This window comes from Haliotis asinina, chromosome 8 (genome assembly GCF_037392515.1).
Source record: "Haliotis asinina isolate JCU_RB_2024 chromosome 8, JCU_Hal_asi_v2, whole genome shotgun sequence".
Taxonomy (NCBI): Eukaryota; Metazoa; Mollusca; class Gastropoda; order Lepetellida; family Haliotidae; genus Haliotis; species Haliotis asinina.
Window position 1 is genome coordinate 50,459,918 of NC_090287.1, and position 24,223 is coordinate 50,484,140.

A 24,223-nucleotide genomic window follows, 5' to 3' on the forward strand; every position below is an offset into this window, starting at 1 on the left:
TGAGCGCTTCCAATGGGGAACTCCGAACCAGCTTCTCCGAGACCATCAGCTGGTGAGAAAAGATGAATAGTGTAATAAGCACCATGTGGTAGGACAAAGAGACAACTTGTTCTGTTCAGAAACAAGTTAACGCAAGGGGAGGGCGACAACAGCCCACCAAGGGTTATGGTGGATCCCCAAGTCAAAGGTCACGAAGCCCACCAGGTCCTTTTACGGCAGACGGTAGGGAAATATGCCAGCGATATAACAATGTATTTTCATGCCAACTATCTGATTGCAAACTGGTTCACATGTGTTCACTCTGCAGAGGCCCTCATCCATCGAGCAGTCACACTTTCACCCTGCCAAGCAACATGGGATATAGCCAGGGTATGACTCCAGGCATGCAAAACATGACTGCACCAAACAATTGAAAAACTTTGCATACCCCACGCATAATAGTTTAAATTTCAACGTGTGGCTCTGCCTGTTGCCCGAGGATTATCAAGACAGGCAATATATTTTGGATGGAGTTAAAGATGGTTTATATTTAAACTTATAAACTTGTTTGAGATATACCTTGATAATACCAGGAAGGAATATCATCATGACACACCATTCACTGACATATCTTGTTAAGGTAGGGTTAGTGAGTGGGTTAAAGATGTGATATATGTGGCATTGGCATCATTTTAGCCATAAATCAGTGAGAAGATTTAATATGAACATGTCACTGTATAACTTTTTCTTGTCCGTTTTAGAAATGACAAAAGGCAAAAGCACTTTTTCTTTCATTATCAAATGATTCTTCAAATATTTGTTTCTATATGCTGTTATATATTCATGATGACCCACACATAATTCCCTCTGACCCACCATAATAGGTAACTTGTGCCTGAATATGACAGGAATACTGAAAGGTACTTACAGTCAGCACATTTGCAATGGTATCCAAAAACATTGGTGATCTACCAAGCCTACAGGCTGTGTCCATTTAGATGAGAAATTGGAACACACTTTTTTTCCTTTATCATTTCATTGTTTTCCTACAGTTAATCAGCATTAACCACCTTGATCATCACAGACATCCAAAATTTTGAACTTTGTGATACATACAGTGTAGATATATCTAAAGAATGTATCCAGTAAACATCCTTTTAAACTAATCTTTGTTTGAATTTGTTATTGTTTCAGTTCAGATGACTCTGATTCAGACAGCAACAGTTTCTCATCAGATAATCCAGACTATACCAAATTTGAGGTATGCAGATCTTTTCCACAATCAGTGTTGCAGCTGACATTTCCTTGGAAATTAGTTGGATCACATGCTATCAAATATTCCCTCTTACAGATTTGTGATGGAAATCCTGTGACTTAATACATCCCTCCTGTTGTTGCTGCAGCTGCTGCAACAACAAGAACAACAACATGATTTATGCAACAATGTTTACTTTGTGTGGGGCTCATTTAGGCTGACAGTTGTTTTCACATGATTCTAAAATGTTTATTGTCACTGCCTTTCACTGCTGTTGAGAACTGTTTGCCCATTATCATGATTATTGTATTGAACACACTTTATGGATAACACTTTCTTTTATTTTGTGAGTGTGACATTTCAATACTGATTTTTGTACATTGTCAGGCAGGAATATACTTCCCAATTTCTAAAAGTAAAAGGCGAATCACAGATGTTTGCCCATTAGCAGAAAGAGAGCAATCATTACAATTTTAGCATTTTGTTTAGTTCAGAGCTCCTGAAAGGTGTTAAAAAATATCAGCAATTATTTCGTTTTCAATATCTACTATTATTCTGACTAATAAGGGCAACTGACAAAGGATGGTGTGTTTTGAGAGATACATCAGTAATAAACGTACTCTCTCAATTAACCCCGCAACGTGTTTTGCAGGGATATTAAAATGCACCCCGTCCGTTCATGCACATTTATCTTTTCTGGAGCAGAACTCTTCCATATTTCTTCACCAAACTTGACACGTAGATTAGTCTAGTGGTGTACTGGTGCCTTTTGATAGTTTTGGAATTCTGAATGAAATATTTTTGGCATTTCCATGGCAACAAGTTTGACTTCGACTGAAATTGGAGGTAATGTGGGGGATATTGATGACTGTGTCTTTTTCTTTAAAAGAAGTATGTAAATGTACATCCTTAGAAGGGGAGCTTATAATGATTGTTTAATGACTGAAGAAGTAGTGTATGAAATTTTCCAGCACCCCAAGGTCCCTTAAATACTGACTTTTCTTCCTCAGTGCCATTATCATGCTTATCATCCTTTTCATGGCTAACCCTAATGAGAACTATTGTAATTCTACTGTCTAGGACTCCAATGCAATGAATTCCCTGATGTCTGATTTCTACAAAAGTTCACCAGTAAACAAGAAGTCTGATGAAAAGTCTCAAGCAAACAAGGAAAGCAGTCCTTTGTCTGTTGACATTAAAAGTGGGGAAAATACACATATATCATCATCCAAGGTTGGAGGATGGTATATTGACAGAGGGACTCCAAAAACGACATACAATGATGTTGATGGCATCACTGACAATGTTTGTGAGCGTAACAAAGACCAAGATGTTAGTATCATTGACTCAAGCAAGTCAATGTTGCACACACCAACGTCAGAGAAGGTAAGGTGTTGTCAATTTGTTGACACATCTTTTCATGTTCTTTGAAGGGACAAAGATTTTTATCAGACACCAAGCTTCTTCCGTTGTCACAATCAGATAGGGACGGCTAAAAGATTATTAATCAGAAATATTGTTGATGGGAATCATTATTAATAATGATTGATATGGAAATTATGTGAATAATTGTGATGAAATTATATACAAAATTACTTGGGAAAATACTCAGAGTTACATCTTTATTCATGAAGTGGTCCTAAAGAACACTCTTGACGGCATTTTGCTGGTAATCCAAGCTTTAATGTGTCATCACTCACCACTGATGTGAAATATGTTGATATCTTTCATTTTTAGGTCACAATCATACCTGTCATTGTTTGTTATATAGTAATTTTTTGCTTGAAGTTACTTCTTCAGTATTTATTGGTAACCCATTGACATTCATAAAATGATAATCAGTATGCATGGTCTATATAAATAGCTCTAATATCAGAATTTTATTACTTATTACAGTACATATATAATCATGCACAAAACATGATGTTGAATGAAAAGTAGACAGCAAGTGTAAATATGAAAGTAAATGTCATATTCCTGCTCAAAATTAACAGAGACTTACTTACTTTGAATGTCTTCACCAGTACAAAGAGCTTCAGTGCCAGTATTTAATACATGATGAGATTTTCCCTGCCTTCAATATCTTTATAACACACAGTTCAAGACATCTGTGAACAGCATCTGCTGATGAATAGTACTCTTGAATGTTTGGTGAGACTTCTTTTATGGTGTTGAAGGAACAGACCCATGGTGACTGTTATAACCAGTAGCTACCTGGAGACAACAAAATGTTTGGTAGTGACTGGGATGTGGATGCAGATGTGATACAGAAATTGTTGATGGCTCCAGCATGTATCAAATAGAGATACATTCTTACTGTTCATCTTCATTGGTGATGTGGCGATTGGTGCTCGGGATCACTGGTTGTCATTATCCCGTACAAACATGGGTTAATTTCAGTGTAATGTCTGTTTCAGCCCCAGAAAGAGGAGGTTATGAAGAGTGGGAAGAAGAAAGTCGGAAAGCTAGGTGATAAACGAGAGGAGAAGAAAAAAGGTGATCACTAGACTGGATCAGTCACCTGTTTGTTGTCCTGTAATATAGATGATGTATGATGTGCATTTCTTTGTATACTGCTGACATTAGTTGATGCACCATACTATGTCTGTTCAAAGCAGCATTAAACTGAACTGTTACAGGACCTGCAGTGCAGATGTCGAGTGTTACGTTCCATGATGTGGGAGGGAATGATGCTACACTGCAGGTAGGGATTTCTTTCCTTGGATCTGTCCACTTTCTATGCTAAAGAGTCAATTTTTTCCCTGTATGTAGTGAAGTTGTCTAGACAGTTTCGTATTAAAAGAGGTGATTCGTGTTTTTTTCAAAGTGAAAGCAAGTTATTTATTTCATTTCACTGTCTTGAACTGGGGAACAGGACATTTACAATGAATAAACGTTACACCTTGGAGGATAAATTGTTCGAGGTCTGTATACAGACCACATATCTATGATATTGTTGTTGGTCTGACTCAGGCAAGCTATGGTGAAATCAATGTCTCTGTAGTTATATTAAGCATCACCCAAATTTGTGGCCAAGAGTATTTCTTACTCACTCACTGTGTAAAGGAATCAGATGAATACAATAAGGATGTCCTTAAACATATTTATGAAGTCAAATATTTGTTCAACCTCTACCTTTTATAAACACCCTCAACCCCACAAAATGTTCATGAGCTCTCTCTATCTATTTTCTGTTAAGTAAACAATGATCTCCCTGTGTGCAGGACATATGCAAGTTGCTGGTGCACATGAAGCACCCTGAAGTCTACCAGAAGCTGGGGGTGACCCCACCCCGAGGATTTCTACTGCATGGACCTCCAGGATGTGGCAAAACACTCCTTGCTCATGCCATTGCAGGGGTAGGTTCATATAAGAGCAGTAAAACTTGTTGTTTATCTTTATGGCTATTAGCATCAGATTTATTGCTTTCTAACCATCTTACCATATTTCAAAATTTTTCCTTATTCTGACTCATGCTTACATGCTTAATTGCTTGGCTCCCTCTTTTATTCGAACATTAGTGGAACACTTGAAATCCCTTGAAGTTTCCTTCTTGTAAAGAGGACATAAAATCACACTCACCCACGAGTATCCTTCCTTTCCTCTATGTTTTGGTGCCAATATTGGTCACATGACCAGCCACATTTGTCACTGTCTCCTTCTTTGCCCAACAGGAAGGTTTTGTGGGCGACTTGGGTCGCTATACAGCACTTTTCTCTCACATTTTCGGACTAGTTTTCAATCTCTATGAATAATTGTATGATGTAAAACTTTTGTGTATAATATACATATTTTATACATGTTTTCAACTTGCAACCATGGTTCATACTTTCCTTACATTTAGATGAAAACTGGTTTGAGTTGTAGATACTGGTTTTCAGCATCCAGTCCACACTGATCATGTCCATCTTGCAATATGGTTTGTTTGTCCAACATCCGCTGTGATCTTCTTCGGCTTTTCTCGCTTGAAGACTTTAATCAATATTTGTTTGCCATTCTTAGACGGTATCCATCAGTGTTGTCTGATACGGCCAATGATTGCGCTAAAAAAAAGTATGCTGATTGCTACAGCTGATATTTGTAATTGTAATGTAGTGCAATGCCGGGTGTTATTCAGGAGAATGACTCCGATTTGGTGACAGATTCTGCAGCAACTAAGAAGAAATCTATATCAAGGGAATCATCTGTATCAAAGGGTAAATGATTTAAATCATCATCATCTACTACTACAAAGGCTTGTTCCTTCATGCAGGATATTGTGTCTCCGGGTAAAGCAGAAATATTTGAGGAACCTCTTATACTTCTGCCAGAAGTACCTCTCACCAACAGATTGCAACCTGCCTTGAAAGCAAGAATTTCACCTGCACAATTATGCATCAGATAAATCAACATAAATCATCAGATGATCTACCTCTGACACAGACGTCTTTTCTTCAGTGGATGACAACACTGCCAATACAGCACACCTGCATTGTAGGTGAGAAGAGGCATCTGTATTCTCAGAAGAATACTCACCTCCATGGAGGTCTGCACATTCAGCAAAGGACTCTCCATGGAACAATTCACACAACACGTAATGTCCTTAATGGATTGATGCTTTGTGAAAGAACAGGCTGCCACGAAGGCACCTGCAGTGACTGTCATTGATTGCTCAATGGACTCTCCATGGAACAATTCCCGCAACACATGATGTCCTTAACAAGACTGACAGTTGCTCATCAATCAGTTGGAAACGAAGGCTGTAATCAACGTGGTAGTACATTGGTCGAAAGCATTAAGGAATGTAATACTCTCGGAAACCTGGTTAACAGAGAGTATTGACAGTGCTAACCTTTGCCTCGATGGATTTAGTGCCCCGATTCGACAGGACAGAGATGAAGCAAGATCTGGTAAATCTAGTGGAGGCGGTGTATGCATGTATGTCAACTCTAAATGGTGCACAAATTATGTGGTACGGGATACTCTCTGTACGCCTGATATAGAACTGTTATGTGTGTCTTTCAGACCGTTCTATCTCCCCCGGGAATTCGGACAGGTATTTGTAACAGTGGTTTATATTCCACCCGATGGAAATAACAAACGTGCTACAGATGCATTGTGTGAGTCTGTGAACAAACTGGATATGCTATCAGCGGATGCTCCCAAACTTAGTGGTGAAATCAGTGAAAATATATTCCCCTGAAGACCTTGATAAGTTGAAAGCGTGCTTTGACAGTACAGCTTGGGATGTATTCGAGCAGGACTCTGATAGTGTTGACGAACTGTGTGATGTTGTAACCTCTTACATAAACTTCAGCGTGGACTCTATTATACCATCTAAAACAATCAAGATCTACCCCAACAACAAACCATGGGTGACAAAAGAACTGAAATCTTTGTTGTGTGAGAAGAAACGTGCGTTTTGTGCTGGAGACAAACTTGGAGTTAAATCAGTGCAAAAGGATATTGTACACTGTTCCAAGGAGTGTAAGATTCGTTATAAGGAAAAACTAGAATCTAAATTCCGAGGAAACAATCTTCGGGACGGATGGAAATGTCTCAAAACCATTCTGGGAACTAATATGAAACAATCGGAGATCAATGTGAGTGACAGTTTTGCTTTTGCTAACGAGCTTAATGACTTTTATTCGCGTTTCGATGTTAATGATTTCTCGGATGAAAGAAGTGTTATTCTGGATAACCTGGCTGTCAGTGATCATCTTGACATTTCTGCTGATGACGTGAGAGAAACATTCAGAAACTTGAACAGTCGCAAAAGTACCGGTCCAGATAAATTAGCTCCTGTGATTCTTAAGGAATGTTGTGATCAGCTATGCGACATATTTCAATGTGTTTTCAAAAAAACTCTTCTCCAACATCAGATACCTGTCATATGGAAAACATCTCACATTGTTCCACTTCCGAAGATACAAAATCCCAGAGTGTGTAATGACTATCGTCCAGTTGCCCTTACGTCTGTTGCCATGAAGAGTCTTGAACGGATTATCAAAAAGCTACTAATGCGAGAAGTAGAAGACCAACTCGACCCACTCCAGTTTGCCTACAGACAAAGACGGGGTACAGACGACGCTACGCTTACTCTCCTGAACCTCATCTACAAACATCTGGAAACCAGTGGTACATACGTTAGAATCCTCTTCGCGGACTTCTCATCTGCTTTTAAAACTATTCAACCCCATTTGCTTCTGTCAAAACTTTCGAATTTGTGTGTAAACAGTAACTTAGTCAAATGGATAAACGCCTTTATGATTGACAGACCTCAGTGTGTTACTGTGAACGGAATGAAGTCTTCCACTGCCAACCTGTCTACTGGAGCACCACAAGGATGTGTTTTATCACCCATTCTGTTTATAATTTACACCAACGATTGTGTTACTAAAACAACAAACTGTTTTAACATCAGATTTGCTGATGATGCAGCTATTGTTTCACTTCTTAAATCTGCTGACCTTGACTACAAAAATGAAGTATCTAACTTTACAAATTGGTGTAAAGACAACTTTTTGATCTTAAATACTAAGAAAACAAAAGAAATGATTATTGATTTCAGAAAAACTTGTAATCCTTTGGCCCAGATTTCAATCAACAACGAAGATATTGAAATTGTAAACACATACAAGTATTTGGGCACTGTCCTTGATTCAAGATTATCCTGGAATGATAACGTTGATTATGTTTACAAGAAAGGTCAGCGGCGGTTGTACTTCCTTCGTCGTTTAAACACTTTTAGAATTGATTGTTCACTCATGGTTCTTTTCTACAAAACCTTTATACAAAGTATTTTAATTTTCAATCTTCTTTGTTGGTTTGGTAACCTGTCTGTTCAAAACAAAGCTAAACTCAACAAAATTGTTGACACAGCACGCAAAATCATTGGTTCAGAATCAGTAACTCCTATCGGCCAAATTTACGAGCAGCAAATTGTTAAAAAAGTGCAGAAAATTGTAAATGACAGCTCTCACATTCTCTATTATGATTTTGAATTTCTTCCATCAGGATGCCGTCTGCGCATGCCAGCAGCCAGAACAAACAGGTTCCGTCATTCTTTTGTACCAGCTGGTATTCGCTATTTTAACAACAGTTTATATTTTTTATAACTTTTTTACCATCTTATCCCATGAGGCTTCTTTTTTACAAACTGTTTTCACCTTTTATCGCAGCATGTTAGTCCTATCTTACTGCAACATCTTAGTGCTCTTTATATGGTATTTATCTATATGTGCATGATTTTAGCGTTCTTGTAAAGTATGTTGTGATTCAGTGTTTTGTTTACGATGTAACCAAAATTTCCCTCGGGATAATAAAGTATTATCTTATCTTATCTTATCTTATGGTCAAAATGGACAACTCCAAAGTGGCATATTACATAAACAAGCAAGGATCAATGAGATTGTTAAATCTGCTTTAACTGACTTTTCAACTATTGAACATAGTCGAGGGGTTGAACGTTTACATAAAAGCATCTCATATTCCAGGATTAAAGAACATTCTTGCAGACACTCTCTCTCATTTGAGTCAACCATCTCCAACAGAATGGATGCTGCCCCGAGAAGCGTTTCAGCTCATCACTTCGGCTACAGGATCTCCACTGATAGATTTATTTTAGTTTGTTTCTCCAGTCGTAGATATTCGAGCATGGGCAACAGACTCACTCAGCATTTCTTGGGGAGGCCTGAACGCATATACATTCCCACCTCCGGTATTAATTCAACTAGGTATTTGTATAGCGCCGATATGCAGTTAGTTCAACTGCTCAAGGGCGCTTTTTTCCCCTCGATCATTGGATGTCCATAACAACGGCACATCGTATTTTCAATCTGAACTCCCTGGGGACCATACAACTCTTGCAGCCTTAACAGGTGCACTGAGTTAGTGTGGCTTTCCCATCCCATGTGGTACCCATTCACAGCTGGATGGACTGGGACACATAGTCACAGTACTTTGTCCATGTTTACTGCACGTTGCTATACCCGCAACTAGGTATTTGTACGTATTCATGTAGCCACCATCTGGTCATCTACCAAAGGATTTGTGGGTTCTATTAAGTGCACAGGGTTGTGTACTGCACACTAGGGGTTGTGACAGTACTGAAAGAGTCTGCACACAAAGTTGACTCCAAGGTTTCAACACCTGGTCACAGGTGGACTTGATCCCAGCACCTCCAAGCTCGCTGGATTAGTAGCCTGGCGCCTTAGACAGCTCGCCCACCACGCCCCCTACTTCGCGTACTGGTGAAAATCAACCTGGCAACAATGTTACAACTGTGTTAGGTCGCGCCTACTGGCTAGCATCAATGTGGTTTCTCATACTCCTTCAAGAACTCTGGAATTGACAAATGAAACTACCAGATTGGTCAAATCTGCAAGTACATCAGCATACCAAACAAGCGCACAAGAATCCAGGAGTATTCCAGCTACATGTATGAATCATATCAAAACGTGTTTGAAAAAAACAGGGATATTCTGAGAGGGTGGCAAAGGCAGTTACTTTCGTTCTACACAGGTCTACGGGCAATATGTATGATGACAAATGGAAACGTTTTGTTCATTCATATTGGAGGATCAGCGACAGAAATTCATAGCTCCAGCTCTGGAATCTTAATGTTGTTTTGTAACACCTCACTTATGAGCAATACGAACCATTGGATCAGACATCCTATTTGACACAAAAGACACTATTTTTAATTGCCTTATCCACAGCTGCCATGATGTCAGAAATTCACGCATTTGATTTTGTGAGGTTCAACAAATTGTGATATGGTACACCTGGGACTACATTGGACTTTATTTGCTAAAAATCAGACAACCTGATAGACACTTTTATATCCCAGTGTTATTTACAGTGCTCAGACCACACAATATACAAGGTGTATGTTTGTGTCCAGTTAGAGCTCTTGAGATTTATTTAAAATGGACACAAACAAGGAATCAAAACTTTAAGCATCTATTTATTCCGTTGTCTACAGAGACATCAACAGAAATCTCATGTACATCTTTGGATGAGAACATGAGCATATCAAGCAGCAGGACGTGAACCACCACAAGTCGCCAATCCACACAAAGTGAGAGCTGTGGCTTCTGTGCTTGCTTTACACAGAAATTTTTGCGACGGAAACTTCACGATACATCCTAGTCTTTCTAAAATAATCATTTTATTGTGACAAATGATCCAGTAAAAAGTGTAAAAATAATACAAAGTGTTCCAGTAAGGGTTATTCTCTTTCATCATTTATTCTGTGTCCAATATTATGAAACTGTTCTTTGTTACTGTGTTCTTCAGTCATTGTTATCCTTACAGGATGTTACAGCATCCTCATGGTCATAGCATGTGTTCATCTGTGTGTCATGACATCCTTACAGTTATAGTATGTCATGGCATCCTTATGGATGTAGTACATGTGTCGGTGTGTTACAACATCCTTACAGTTAGAGTATATATGTCCATCTGTGTCATGACATCCATACAGATATAGTACATGTGTGTCATGGCATCCTTATAGATATAGTATGTGTGTGTCTGTTTGTAACAGCATCCTTACGTGTTGAGCACATGTGTTCGTCTGTGTGTCATGGAATCTTTACAGATGTGCACATGACTGTGTGAGTGACAATCCTTTCAATAAAGACATTGATGGAAATGTAACATTTACAGTTCTGTGTAGTGGCCTGTCAGTATTCAGAACAGCACAGCATTTGACGACACACAGTGAACCCAATTTAACAATTGGCGGTGTGTGGTCCTGTGCACAGCGCTCGGGTCACAAATCAGATATAGTTAAGCAACGTTGAGTGCAGACAGTCCTTGGATGGGTAATCGTGTATGGCAGCTTGACTCCTGAGAGTGTCTGCAGTCCTGCCCCACAACGAAGCATGTGATACATATGGTTTCACATGAGGGCAAGTGAGTTTGTTCAAAGGTTTCCTGTGTTCACCCAGCAGAAAATGGGTACCCGACAAGATAAGTCATGTTATTGTAATCTTCCTGGGTTATCCAGGGTAATAATATGCCTGCCTGTTAGCGCTATGAGCACTTACCTCGTGAATAGAGTTTGGCGCAATTTTAAATGCAGATATTATTACCACAGCAAGCATGAGTAGTAATCCCCAACTGATTAAGAAGGTCCATAGGTATATAAATAATACTCTAACTGGGGTGATATATTTTCTGTCTCTGTTCAGGAGCTTGAGATGCCCTTCATCAAGATTGCTGCAACAGAGATTGTGTCAGGGGTATCAGGAGAGTCGGAAGAACAGATCCGGGACTTGTTTGAAAAAGCTGTTGTAAGTACAGATCCACTAGATGATGCTGATCATAATCCATGGCTCATCCATCCATCCATCTGTCCATCCTTGTCGGGGTAGAGTCAATACCTCATCTGTCCGTCCATGAATTCATCCATCTGTCTGTTCGTCTGCCTGTCCGTAATAATTTTGCTTCTGGAGCATAACTCGTAAAACATTCTATATTTTTGAACCAAATGATTTGTAGCTATATCAAACAGAATCTTACCTGATGCCTTTCGCCATGTACAGATTTTGGACATTTTTATTTTTCTTGAGTTAATGGACCTTAGTTTCAAAAGAAAGGTGTGGACTTTGTTTCAGAGCACAACTTGAAAACTTTGAAAGATTTTTCATCCAAACCGGTACATGTATTACTAAGTACTGAAATGGTGCCTTTTGTAATTTGGAAATTTTAAGAAAATGAATTCATTTCCTGTTTCCATGGCAACAAGTTTGACTTTGCCTCTGTTCTTAGTTGTACATTTGCCTAGACCATATCTCTAAAATTGGTTGATATTCTTTAATGAAACTGTGTGCACACAAAGGCCAGCCTGTCAACTGCTGCTGTTAAAGATTTTCATTTCCTTTGTCTTTGATATTGGTGTGTGCACCTGACGTAGAAATGCAATTTTACAAATCCCAGTTCTTTGTTATTGGTTTGAAAGCTTAATAACTACTCTTGTATACATATGACAGATTAGACAGAAACTCTCTCATCAAGTTGGACTTTAAATCTAGCCCTAAATCAGTGATTAGTTGTGAACTCACACCTGTCTGCAATCTGTGGTTTTGCTGTGATTGTGTTCCAGGGCTGTGCCCCCTGTGTCGTATTCATAGATGAAATTGATGCCATCACCCCAAAGAGAGAGACAGCATCGAAGGACATGGAAAGGAGGATTGTAGCTCAGTTGCTGGCATGTATGGATGGTAAGTAGTCTCTTGGTCAAACCGCACCTGTGACTCCAAACCAAAAGTGCCCAGCGATTACTGTATATTTTGGACCTGTAGATGCTTGTTTTTTTTCTGCATTCATCATTACAAGGACTGTGTTAATGTTAACATTTCTACAGTAGTGAACCAATGACACCATCATGTATCAGGTTTTCGTGTCATTTCAAATATGTAAACAATGTCTGACATGTCTTATTTATCTTTATAATGATGGCTCTTCATTTTTCTTCATTCTTCCTAACACATTGCAGTTATGATATGCGGAGGGATTTATTTATTTAGAACAGTTAATGCATAATTTGGCAATCAGAAGTTTTAATAAGTGTGGAACTACAGAGAATATGTGGTCCTGGCCTTGAAGGAAGGAAACAATTGATGTTGGTGCAAGTACTGGTTTAACTGTCATTTCATTTCCTCTCAGATCTGAACACAAAGACAGCCCCAGTGTTAGTGATAGGAGCAACTAATAGACCTGACTCTCTTGACCCTGCCCTAAGGCGAGCTGGCAGGTTTGATAGAGAGATCTCTCTTGGGATCCCTGATGAAAATGCAAGAATGAGGTATTATACTCTCTAATGGCATGTATGTCTTAAGTTGCACATTTGAAACTGAAAAAAGTACAGTATGTATTTGGCAGAGATTGATCATAATATCAATCACTTGATTTCCTTGTTTCAACTATTTACGCTCAGGTGTCATATAACTGGAATGTTTCTTGGTGTGGCCTTAAACAACAAGTGAGAAACAAACAAACTTACCTGATCAGTTCTGTTACAAAGTGTTAATAGAGAGCCACATTTTAGGATCCTGCAGGTGCTGTGTCGAGGTCTACGTTTGACAGAAGACTTTGACTTCCAGCATCTGGCTCACAACACCCCAGGTTTTGTTGGAGCAGACCTGATGGCCTTGGCCAGGGAGGCAGCTATGATTGCAGTCAACAAGTAGGTGTGAGATACACTGTAGTAGGGGTTAATACTCTACACAACATCCAATGATGTCGAGATGTCCAGATGTTATTATGAACTGGATTACAGTTAATGTTGAGCCTTAAAGCATCTTAAGCTTTGTTTCATAATGTGTACGAGTTTGCATTATTATGCATTGTTATCTCCCATTTTTCTTGAGAGTGTTAATTGAGAATAAGTTTTCAGACTCAGCAGTTTGATTTTTGTTGTTTTGTCAGTGAAATCAAGCCTGTATGCAACAATGCTTAATCCTGTTTGAACTATGCACTTTGAAATCTAGTTTGCAGCATTAGAAACTAATTTTTTTTTTCATATATAGCATGTTGACCAAAGCAGGAAAGTCATAGCAAGATTATATACAAAGACAGAGTTTTGACACCAGTGTGGTGTTTCAGGGTATTTCAGGAACTGCAAAAGGAGAAAGCGATGTCCCCTTCAACTTCAAACCAGCTGGGCAACAACAGTATAGGAGACTGCCCTGGCAGCAGGAAACACATGTCTCCAGAACTTGCATCAGGTCAGCATGCAATCCTTAGTTTGACTTTAAATTTCCATGACTTACGTTGAAGATTCATGTTTTTAAACAACAAGGCTGGCATAGGTGACTGCCAAAAATCTGTAGTAAGAAGATTGTGGAAGAAATAGGTAGTTTCTTTAAGAGACTCAAAGAGTTACTTCCTTTCTAACTTATGATGTACTTGGCTTTTGTTTATATTTGAATCAGGGGAAATAACAACTGCTGTAGATAATAATTGTCTGGTAAAATTGACATGTGGATTGTGTCAGGTTGATGTGATTGTTGTCTTATTAGAATTTGGTAAAATGAACTATCTTGTAAGATGGATTTCTTATTCTATACTGCCAATATATAGCTGGAATATCATTGAGTGTGGCATTAAACAACAAACAAACAAATCTTATCTGTATATCCTCCAGTTTGTTTAATGTGTTTTAGTGTTGTCATGGTTACGGGATCAGCCTCCATTGTCAGAAAAGCAGTTACAGGATCTTTTCATCAAGATGGAGGACTTTGAGGTATGTGCAGTCTGCCGTATCGTCACATGAAGATGTGTTATAGAGGGTGTTTGGAGATTGTTCTTAGTACTGTGTCATATTTTGCTGACATGCCCATTAATATTTTTGTTTTTTCATTGTATTTGTGATGCAGCACAACACTTGATCCTACTTGTATGGAACACAGTGACAGACATATTTATTGTGCATCATTGACTTTGACTAGTATTAGTATTAATGTTTTGTCAAACAGGACCTCCTGGAAAGAAGGCACTTGAAATAATGTTTTTATTTTATAAGTCATTGTTCAAAGGGCACATGTGGCCAAGTTATCATGAAATATTGTTCAGAATGGCATGTAACACAACCTTTGCTCAGGATTGTTCACTGCATTATTGTCCTATTTCCATGCTGTATTAACATTTATGGGAATTCAACTTGTATATGTTTCATTCACCAGGAGTCGTTAAAGCATGTGCAGCCATCAGCTAAGCGTGAAGGCTTTGCCACAATTCCTGATGTGACATGGTCTGACATCGGGGCTCTCCACTCAGTGAGGGAAGAACTACAACTTGCCATTCTGGTATGGGTATTTCTGCAAAATTTATTGTATAGATTTGATTTGTCATAAATTTTAGTGGTATGAAAATATTATAAAAATGTAGTTATTTGAACAAATTTTTTCAATACATTACATTAAGGAATATAATGGCTTGCATACTTGTCTCTTTACTGTATATAAATATATAGGTTTGGAGTGAATGTTGAGTTACAGTAGTATAGGGAATAGGGGTTTTAAAACACTTTCAAGAAATGTCTCTACAAAGCCTTATTTACTAAATAAGGCTTTGGTTGGGCCATTAGCTCTTGCTACTATTACCCCTACTACAAAAAAGTTGGCGGTAATTACTGTGCCTTGGTAGGAGGTAACACTGTGCCATACGGTACGATCAATAATTCTTCTCTTACAAACCCCCTACCCGGCCCATCCCTCAAGTAGTACAAGTTAGGTTCGTCGGCTTTTATATCCACTTTATCTATGTTGTAAGTTTTGACTGACCATATAGGATCGGTGGCTCGCTTACGACTATCGCCCTCGTGTTCCCCCGGCTGGTATAGATACCTCACTAGGGCCCTATCTGGTATCTGTTTCTCCTTCCCACGCAATGGAGCGGCCGACTCTGCAACTATTGATTTTAGTTTGATAGCGTCTGCCGCTTTCTTACCGGTGAGACGGGTGACTTCATGGTTGATTGCCGACACCACCTTGGGTAATCTCGTGACCCATTCAGTCGATCGTTTTCCAGGGGTGGCCATCTCCCTAGCATACTGATAGCCGAACAAGCGCTCCGCCAAAGTCCTATTAAATCTCTCAACTATGGCTTGGCTGCGATGGGCTCCGGCCGTGCCACGCCTGACCTTTGTATCGTGTTTGGCTAGCAGTTGTGACACGGCACCCATGAACTCCCGTCCGGGGTCAACTTGCAGCTCTGTTGGCCACGTCAGTGGGCTGCGTTTGTATATGCGTTCGAATCCTCTGGCTACCTGGGCCGAATCTTTCGTGGTCAAGGGTTCGGCTTCCTTGTAACGACTGGCTACGTCCACTACGGTTAAGGCATACTTGTACCTCTTGTCGTGGGGTAGGAACAGTAGGTCTGCCTGGTGAACGCTATTAGGTATGTTAATACCGAACCTCCTTCTAGGCACGTAGCGTGGTGCCGGCAAATAGATCTGCCACAGGGCTTGTTTTTCAAGCCACGCTTTGGCTTCCTCCGGGGGTACTCGCGCTATTTTAGCTAGCTTATCTACTGCGCTAGCTCCTTTCCAGTACCCACGCGGGCTGTAGTAAATAGCCTCAAATTTTTTCATGTCCATACGCGTATGTGTTTATCCCATCAATAGCTATCCAACGTTTCGTGTCCATAGGCGACAGGGACGTCTTGTTTATAGTCAGTCCGTATATCTTATGTCCATCACTTCTAAGTGTGTTCATTTTATGTCTAAAGGTACGGGTCTTGAACAGGGCTTCCTTGAATCTGGCGTGTTTGATGTGTTGTTTCACCACATACTTCTTAACCCCCTTAGCCTTCCGGATCTCACTATTGTCGGCTTTCAGTATGGAGTACATCTTAGGTCTCAAACCTATGTACTCGGCTATGGGCGTGCCAGCACACTCGTCCTTCATTTTACCTAGGACCTTTTTATTTACCGTACTGTGTAGGGCATGGGTCTTAGGGTAGTCGCTGGTGTCGTATAAATCGAGGTGTTTTTTCATGTCCTCGTACACGTCCTCGGTTCGAATCTCCATCAGCAGGGAATCCGTGTCAGTGTACAGCACTTCACACCTGTCGCCGTACTGTTTCTTGAGCTCGTTGTAGTAAAAGTCGTACATCAGCTGTTTGGATAAATCGAGGATGCTCATCCCCACGTAAACAGGCCGGTTGAATTTTATGTGGCTTTTCTTCATGTGTAGGGCAACCAGGTTGTCTGTGAATATCTTACTACGGTTGAATGCCGGACTGGCTATCAATCTCCTGAGCTTGTCTTCCTCACTCGACCGAACCAGCTTCACGGTCACGCGTTTCCTCAGGTTCTCCATAGTCTTACCAAACACCGAGTTGTTCATGAGCTTGTAGAGATTTTTCTCAAAATCACTGGTGGCTTTTTTTCGTAGGTCTGTGTTCATTCTGATGTAGGGCTCCATCCATGGACTCTGGTCGAACATGAGCACCCTGTGTATTTTGGTCAGCCTCATACCCAACGACAGGTACAGCTGTAGGTTGCGATAGTGAACGATGTACTTGGTCTTATTCATTAAGTTAGGCACGAGTTTTTCAACGTCTGTCACACGCCCACCTAACAAGTTATGTTGGTACTCAGACATCCAGTCTGGGTTAACCCTCATACGTTCGGGAGCCAGGGGGTAGCTGTTGTGCGATGTGTGTAATTCCTTGGTATACTCTAAGTCAACCTCGAGGATATACCCTTTGTTCGAATCTGGTGCAACCCCCATAACATCGTGGGGTACCCATTCGAATCCCCCTGTAGGTAGATACTGGCTCATGGCCCAGCCGTACAGGTTCTTTGCGTCGAGGTAGAGAATGTGATTGGTTGGCTTGTTAGGATCGTAACCTTTCACGTATTGATTATTTGCTTTCGCGTATCGTTTGGATGCCATGGAAATCCCACCTCGCAAGCCTTTCTCAATGAATAGGTGCATGTCGTAATCTGTGAGCAATTCCAAATTAACTCCGGTCTTTTTAAGCAAGGCGTCCCACGACAGACCTGGGCTGGTGTAATACCATGCGGGGTCGAGTTTATACTGCTTGAAACATGTCCGCCTAAACGTTTCAAACACGTCGGCTAACAGCAGTACATCTGTCCTCAAGTACAGGTCGTGATAATCACCCAGGTTCTTACAACCCAGTTTATTCCATACATTAGTCGCGTGCGAGTAATCATCTCGTGAGACGGACGCCTCATTCAGCTTGCTATAAAAGCAGTCAATAGGGGGTAGTCTGGTCTCGGTGAACTTAGCCCAACTATCCATGTACTCATAGGGGTACACACCCTTCCTCATAAGCAGGGGTCTAGTCTCGGCGTCTGTGTATCGATCGGTGATAGGGAAGGTATTGTTGGCCTTGACCAGACTGTCGAGTGACGACAGGAGGAACTGAAACGAGTCAATGAACCTAAGTCCGTTTAAGCTGAAGGAGATGTATCTCTCCATGTTGTTGGGGATGCACGTTATATTACCATCGATTTTCGCGATGGCCTGCATGATCAAGTGTGAGTCGTACCCTCTCAAGTTGTGAAAGACAACGGGGATGTTTATTGTCTTAGGGTTGATTTTAAGCTTGAGGTTGCACGCGTTGTGAGCGGCACCTCTATACTTACCAGTTATGTGACAGTGATCTCTCACCGAATCACCGTTAAGTGGTGATTCACACACGTGACAGTTAGTGCTACTAGCGTGGGCTAGCCTGTCGACTCGGGTCAGACGCATGGGAGCGATTTTATACAATGCATTCCTAATAATTTTTTCTTCCTCCTGCAAACACTTTAGAAACCTTTCAGCCGCGTCAGGCCCCCTATACACTACCGGAGCTTTCGTTTCCCCGTCACAACGGACGACAATGTATCCAAACGAACAGGCTTTATGCTCTTGTGTTTTGTGGGTAAAGGTACCGGCGGCACCACTGGGGGTATCCCCCACCACCAAGGCTTCGAAATCGGCATATATAATATAAGGCACAGACATTTGGTTCTTGTGGTTACTGAATTTTAGGATATTATCACCTTCCTTAGGCATGTCGACTCGTATGGCCGTCTGCCCCACACCTTGACAATCATCCCGGTGGGATTCTAATAAATCAGCTCGGGTGAAGCCATGTAGACATCGTTCACAGAAGTGGGTCTTTCCTTTGTATGCTGATTGGTCATACAACAGCTTGCTAAAGTGTTTTATCCATGTGTAGTGATACTTTTCACCTCGTTGGATCATGAATATATTGATAACTTGGCGATCCTTCACCGGGCTGACCCTGTGTACTATTGTTGTGTTACCTTCGTGCCCAAAGACATTTATAGCCAGATTATTCTGTTTTTCTACTTTAGTGATCTGGGATATGGGGGTGGGTTCATCTATACCATCCCAGTTGAGCCCATCGTCTTGGGGATAATTAGAAGGCCTGTTCGGATTAGTGTCAGCTGGAAATAAGGCTGACCTGATAGCTAACCTCAGGCAATCGTTTCCTCTATTCTTAACGTTTACTATAGCATGTTTGTTCCTATAGTAGGGAGGCAAGGCTAGGTATGACCCGCCTCTGAACGGCACGTAGTTAGCTATGTCTAGATAGACATTATCGATTTTATCTACAACCCACCCGGACCCCAAGTGTGTGTAGCGTTCTAGGTATTCTCGTATCTGCTGAAAACTGGTATCGATTGATGTATCAATGGTCTCTGTATGTGTGGCGACCTCTTGTTGACCTCGGAAGTAAGGCTGAACATACTCAGTGGTACTCCCAACCTGCTTATCGAGCGACATTTTCACTGTGATCTGAAACTTGATACTTCCTAAGTTATTTAGTTCCTGGTTGACCTTATCAGCTATCAGAGGCTTGATATCTGTAATGTCTATGTTTCTATCAACGTGCATGCGCCAACCTCTCAAATAGTTGCCTACAGCGCGCTCAGTGCGCACGAACTGTAGGTCAATAGCTCTATTCTGTCGTAATAATTCTAAAAGCTGTGGTTTTCTCATACGGGAATACCCACCTAAACCCAAATCGTGTGCCTCGGCTTTCAGTTGTTTTACAGTGGGACGTGCTACGGGGGCATGTGATAACAATGCGGTTAACCCGGCTCTCCCCAGGTTTGAATAACCCGTGTATCCAAGCTGTTTTGCTTGAGCTTTTAATTGTTTTACTGTAGGAGGGGCTTCTAAACCTAGTAATCTCAACAATGCTGACTTCCGCATTCTAGAATACCCGATCACACCTCTCTGTTTTGCGACCCGCTTGAGCTCGCTTACAGTAGACATCGTGTTTACACCTAAGAGAACCAATGTCTAATTGGTTCACAGTAAGGGGAGGTAACCCTTAAGTGGCTATCTTGAGCAGTCGCCTACGTTCTTTTATGTAGCCTTTTTTATTCTCGTAGATGAGTTGATGTCTGACTACGTTCGCTCCGTGAGCTTTACATAGACAGTAATGTCCTTTAACCCCGATACCACACACAGAACACGTGTAGTTAGGACTTCCCATATGGAAACAACAGAACCCCTGATTCCTGCATTTTCTACCACAGGCCTCGGTCTTCCCCATAAGTATATATTCGCATCGGTATGGAGCGGGTCTCATGTTTACTTATATAGGTATTTTAATTTAATTGCTTCGCAACCAACGAAGTAGCTGCTATACCCAACACTATGAAGCCCAGTTCACGATTCATTTGTCCCTTGGATGGTGTGTAGTACTGAGCGAGTGTGGGTTTATTGAGCGGTTCCAATTGTTTACCAGTTAGTAGACAGTATTCTTTCATTGCTTCATCGACATCGTTGAATGTTTTAATGGCATGGTTTTCACGCTTGAGTTGTTCGTTAATAAAATCGATCCTCTGGAGGCGTTTTTTAGCGTACTCGGCCTGTGCTCTTTGTAATTTCTCAGTAGCGAGATCGTGTCGCTTCCTTTCTTCCTGTATTTCAGCCGCGTGATCATCTCGTAGTTTCGAGAAGAGGAAATTACTCCCGGAAAATGCCAGGGCATTCACTAACGCCCCACCGACCATCATAGCTATCGTGGCCATCCCTATATTTATTTCATTATATTATCAGGTATTATTCCTTGTTTTACTAGGATGTCTTTTGTGGCCATCGCCATACCAAGGTTCATTATGAGCATACCCATATCCTGCAGGTTGAAATCTAGCTTGATAGTTGGTTGTTTAAGCACCATTTTAGTCAACCGAGCGTACCCTACGGCTAGACTGGCGACCACTGTGGCGTGGTATGCGTCGTTGACGAACGTTTTCCCCTCAGACATTATGTATATGATATAAAATATTAAAATTATAACATGATATGCGGGTCGACAGTGGGGCCTGCCGGCGGCGTGTGGGTACCCTCAGAGTTTCCCTCACTGTGGGAGGGTACCCCCACGTATAACCATGTTATAACCACGGCAGCAGTTACGCCTACAGCCAACAACAGTCGGGGGTTGGTCACTTTATGTTGGTTACACCACCGTTTTTTACCGGCAGCTACTCTCTTAGGATTCTTCTGCCTGGTTACTGTTGGGGGTGGGGTCTCCTCCATCACTGTGTCCACTGGGGTTTCCTGTGCAGTATCCATCTATACTATTATTATTATTCTTTCTCTCAAATTGACAATGTTTTGCCGTGATAATCGCCGCCGTCACTGGAGCCAACAACATACCATATTTGTGGTACAGCCCGCAGCTGATAGAACTCACGGCGTGTTCGATAAAAGGGTCTTTCTTGAGGTCCTCCCACAGGTAAAGTCGGCGCTCTGGTGGAATGGGAAGGAAGTGTGATACAATACCGGTGTATATCTGGGTCATAGCCGATCCTATTGTCTTTGTCATTTCTGCTCCGAGCCGGGACTCGTATCTAGCGTACAGCTTATCGATTTCTTCGGCTGACATTTTGTGAATTTTATCCGGGGTGTAGTCTCCAAAGTAATGTTTGGCTTTGCCACCAACAGCCAACGCCACCAGTTTTTCTCGCTTGGGGGAATCCCCCACTGGGGGTGTGGTGGAGACCCCCAACTGTTGGAGCAATTCCTCACACTCCATCTTATAATATAACAAGTAAGATTTAGTTTTAACTATATAATACCCGATGCAGACAAAACACAGAGAAATGAAGGTTAAGTTGCACACGACAAATACTTCAAATATCATAGCTATATGCTTAGCTTTGCTTAGCTTTGCTTAGCTTTAGCTTAGCTTTGCTTAGCTTTAGCATACTATATATGCTACTGGTTGGTCGGTCTTGAGCACGAGCTTAGCGTGTTTAGTTTCAGCGAGCTGTTTCTTCACCCGTTCCCGTTCTAATTTGCTCATCACATCGTTCTCTCTCAAACACTCCTCGAACGAATCCCTGTCCTTGCAGTGAAATAAGGCCACCCATCGCGTCTGCTCCCTTAGGTCTTTCAACACCGAGTTGAACTTCTGCGTTAGCACCCAGACGCTGTGATTTGCATGCCGGCCGGAGAAGGCCAGGTACGATAGCATGTCTCTCTTTTTTGTTATCTCGCGATTAGCGCTGCAGTCGTCCAGTATGAACAGCGTCGGTTCCCCTTTAAATTTCTCGTGAAGAGCTTTCAACCAGTCCTGCAGGCGTGTTCCAGGGTCGATTTTGTGTACGTCGGGGTCCGTCATCACCCAAGGTCGCGCGCACGTTTTATTCATGCTCAGAGTAGGGCACATGATAACGATGTTATCGAACACATCCTTGTAGTAACCCTCCAACATATCCAACACGAAAACGGTCTTCCCACAGCCAGTCTGCCCGCACACTATGGCGCAGTGTGGGTCAGTGGGGAGTTGTGGGTACCCCTGGGGGTCTCCCCCACTAGTAGATGGCTTGCACGAATCTCCCATTGTCTATATTAAGTTGCGCGTCCATAATAACGTACAGATATAATTTCAACTTACCAGCGGTTTGAGCCTTCTTAGTAATCTGAATGGTTATCCCTTCGCTGCCGTTATCTATACGACGCCCGCTACCGTGCAGTTTATCATCATCCGTGGATCGCATGTCCAACCATAGGGCGTACTTGGTGGTCAGGTATTCACCGATCTGCACGGAGCCTAGGTCCAGGTCCTTTGTTATATAATCCCCCACTGGTAGCTTTTTTATCTCATCCCACTGCTGGTGTGGCCTCATACCATGACTGAACAGCTGGTTGGGCACGCCCTCGATAGTCACTTCCACCTTTTCAATCTCGGGGTTGAAAAACTTCTCGCTGTCCCTCCGGAATGGATCGTAATCCTCCACGGGGACGACCAGGATACCTTTCATCGATCGCGCCGGCACGTTCAGGTTGATATTCCACACAGTGTCGCTCTTATCTCGCACGACTGACCTATGCCTCAGTACGCGATCGTACAGGATAGCCATCTTCCCAGAGTACTGGCTTCGAACCTGCCTGGCCAGCTCCGGGCTAGTGACCATGTCGAACTCCAGAGAGATGTTGTCTATGGTATAACTGGCCTCATCACCGTTCGGCGTACGCACTACTTTGCTATAGTCGTTAAACGTGAGCTCGTATTCGAGCCTATCACCCAGCGCGGCCTGGTAAAACGGCGCGTGTCCAGTGAGCAACTCGAAGTCGAGCGGCACGCAGAATCTATTCCCGTATGCTCGAGCGATGGCCTTTTCACCGTCCGATAGCTTGTCTAGCTGGTCTTGCGTGAAGGCATACCCTATGCGCGACCGGGTTGATTTGCTGATACCCTGGTACACATCATTGACTCGTTCTCCCTCGCTTTTCCAGAGATCCTTGTAGCAGTGAAACACGTCGCTGTCGTCGATGCTCAGCACCTCGTTACCGCTGATCTTGACTGTCGTTTTCTTGATGATAGCTCGACCCACGTTACGCACTAGCTCGCGTTTGTCGTTGTCGGAGGTCAACGTGATATTGAACGCCAGTCGAACAGTGCCTGGTACAATGAGGTCATTCTCACCAAGGTTTGGAAATCTAACCAGCAGAGTTTGATTCTGGTCTATCTTGCTGGGATTGTTGGTGATGGTCACCGACTGGCACACGGCTCTGGCTCCTAATGGCTCTCTCAATCTTCTGAAAGGATCTAATTTTCTGCCGTACATTGTTATATAAAAGAAATATATTTTTAATACTAATGGATGAAGACATAGATATGACGGAGATACCGGGCGCTAGTGCCCAGGCATTCGATGATGAGCAGGAGACCTCATTTACTAGTTCACCATTGAACCAAGAACTCTTGGAAACAACGGTAAATGATTATTACGAAAGTTTAAGAAGAGATAAAAACTACGTTGAACCACAGGGTCGATACCATAAGAATTTTTTTATTGATACAAAGGGTGTTCTACGCCTTAAGTCTGACCCAGGGGTTGACCTCTTTAACAAGAGCAATAAAAAACCACTGGCCTTGTCAACTCTAGCCAGCCGCCATGGTGTCGAATTTATCCGTAAAAATCTAAACATGCATGATTACGGTGGTGCAATACCTAAGGCCGTTAAAGAAGATCTGCAAGCTACCAGA

General features: G+C 41.8%; 1 protein-coding gene across 1 annotated transcript in view; it reads left to right on the forward strand.

The window, feature by feature from the left end:
* LOC137294074 (nuclear valosin-containing protein-like) overlaps window positions 1-24,223 on the forward strand; it is a 38,261-nt gene that overhangs the window by 4,369 nt on the left and 9,669 nt on the right. Inside the window, exons 5-16 of the mRNA XM_067825008.1 lie at window positions 1,174-1,240; window positions 2,315-2,620; window positions 3,652-3,730; window positions 3,874-3,938; window positions 4,459-4,593; window positions 11,413-11,514; window positions 12,327-12,444; window positions 12,890-13,028; window positions 13,272-13,409; window positions 13,829-13,950; window positions 14,389-14,468; window positions 14,908-15,030. Of these exons, the coding sequence (XP_067681109.1) occupies window positions 1,174-1,240; window positions 2,315-2,620; window positions 3,652-3,730; window positions 3,874-3,938; window positions 4,459-4,593; window positions 11,413-11,514; window positions 12,327-12,444; window positions 12,890-13,028; window positions 13,272-13,409; window positions 13,829-13,950; window positions 14,389-14,468; window positions 14,908-15,030 (1,474 nt within the window). The remainder of the gene's footprint in view (window positions 1-1,173; window positions 1,241-2,314; window positions 2,621-3,651; window positions 3,731-3,873; window positions 3,939-4,458; window positions 4,594-11,412; window positions 11,515-12,326; window positions 12,445-12,889; window positions 13,029-13,271; window positions 13,410-13,828; window positions 13,951-14,388; window positions 14,469-14,907; window positions 15,031-24,223) is intronic.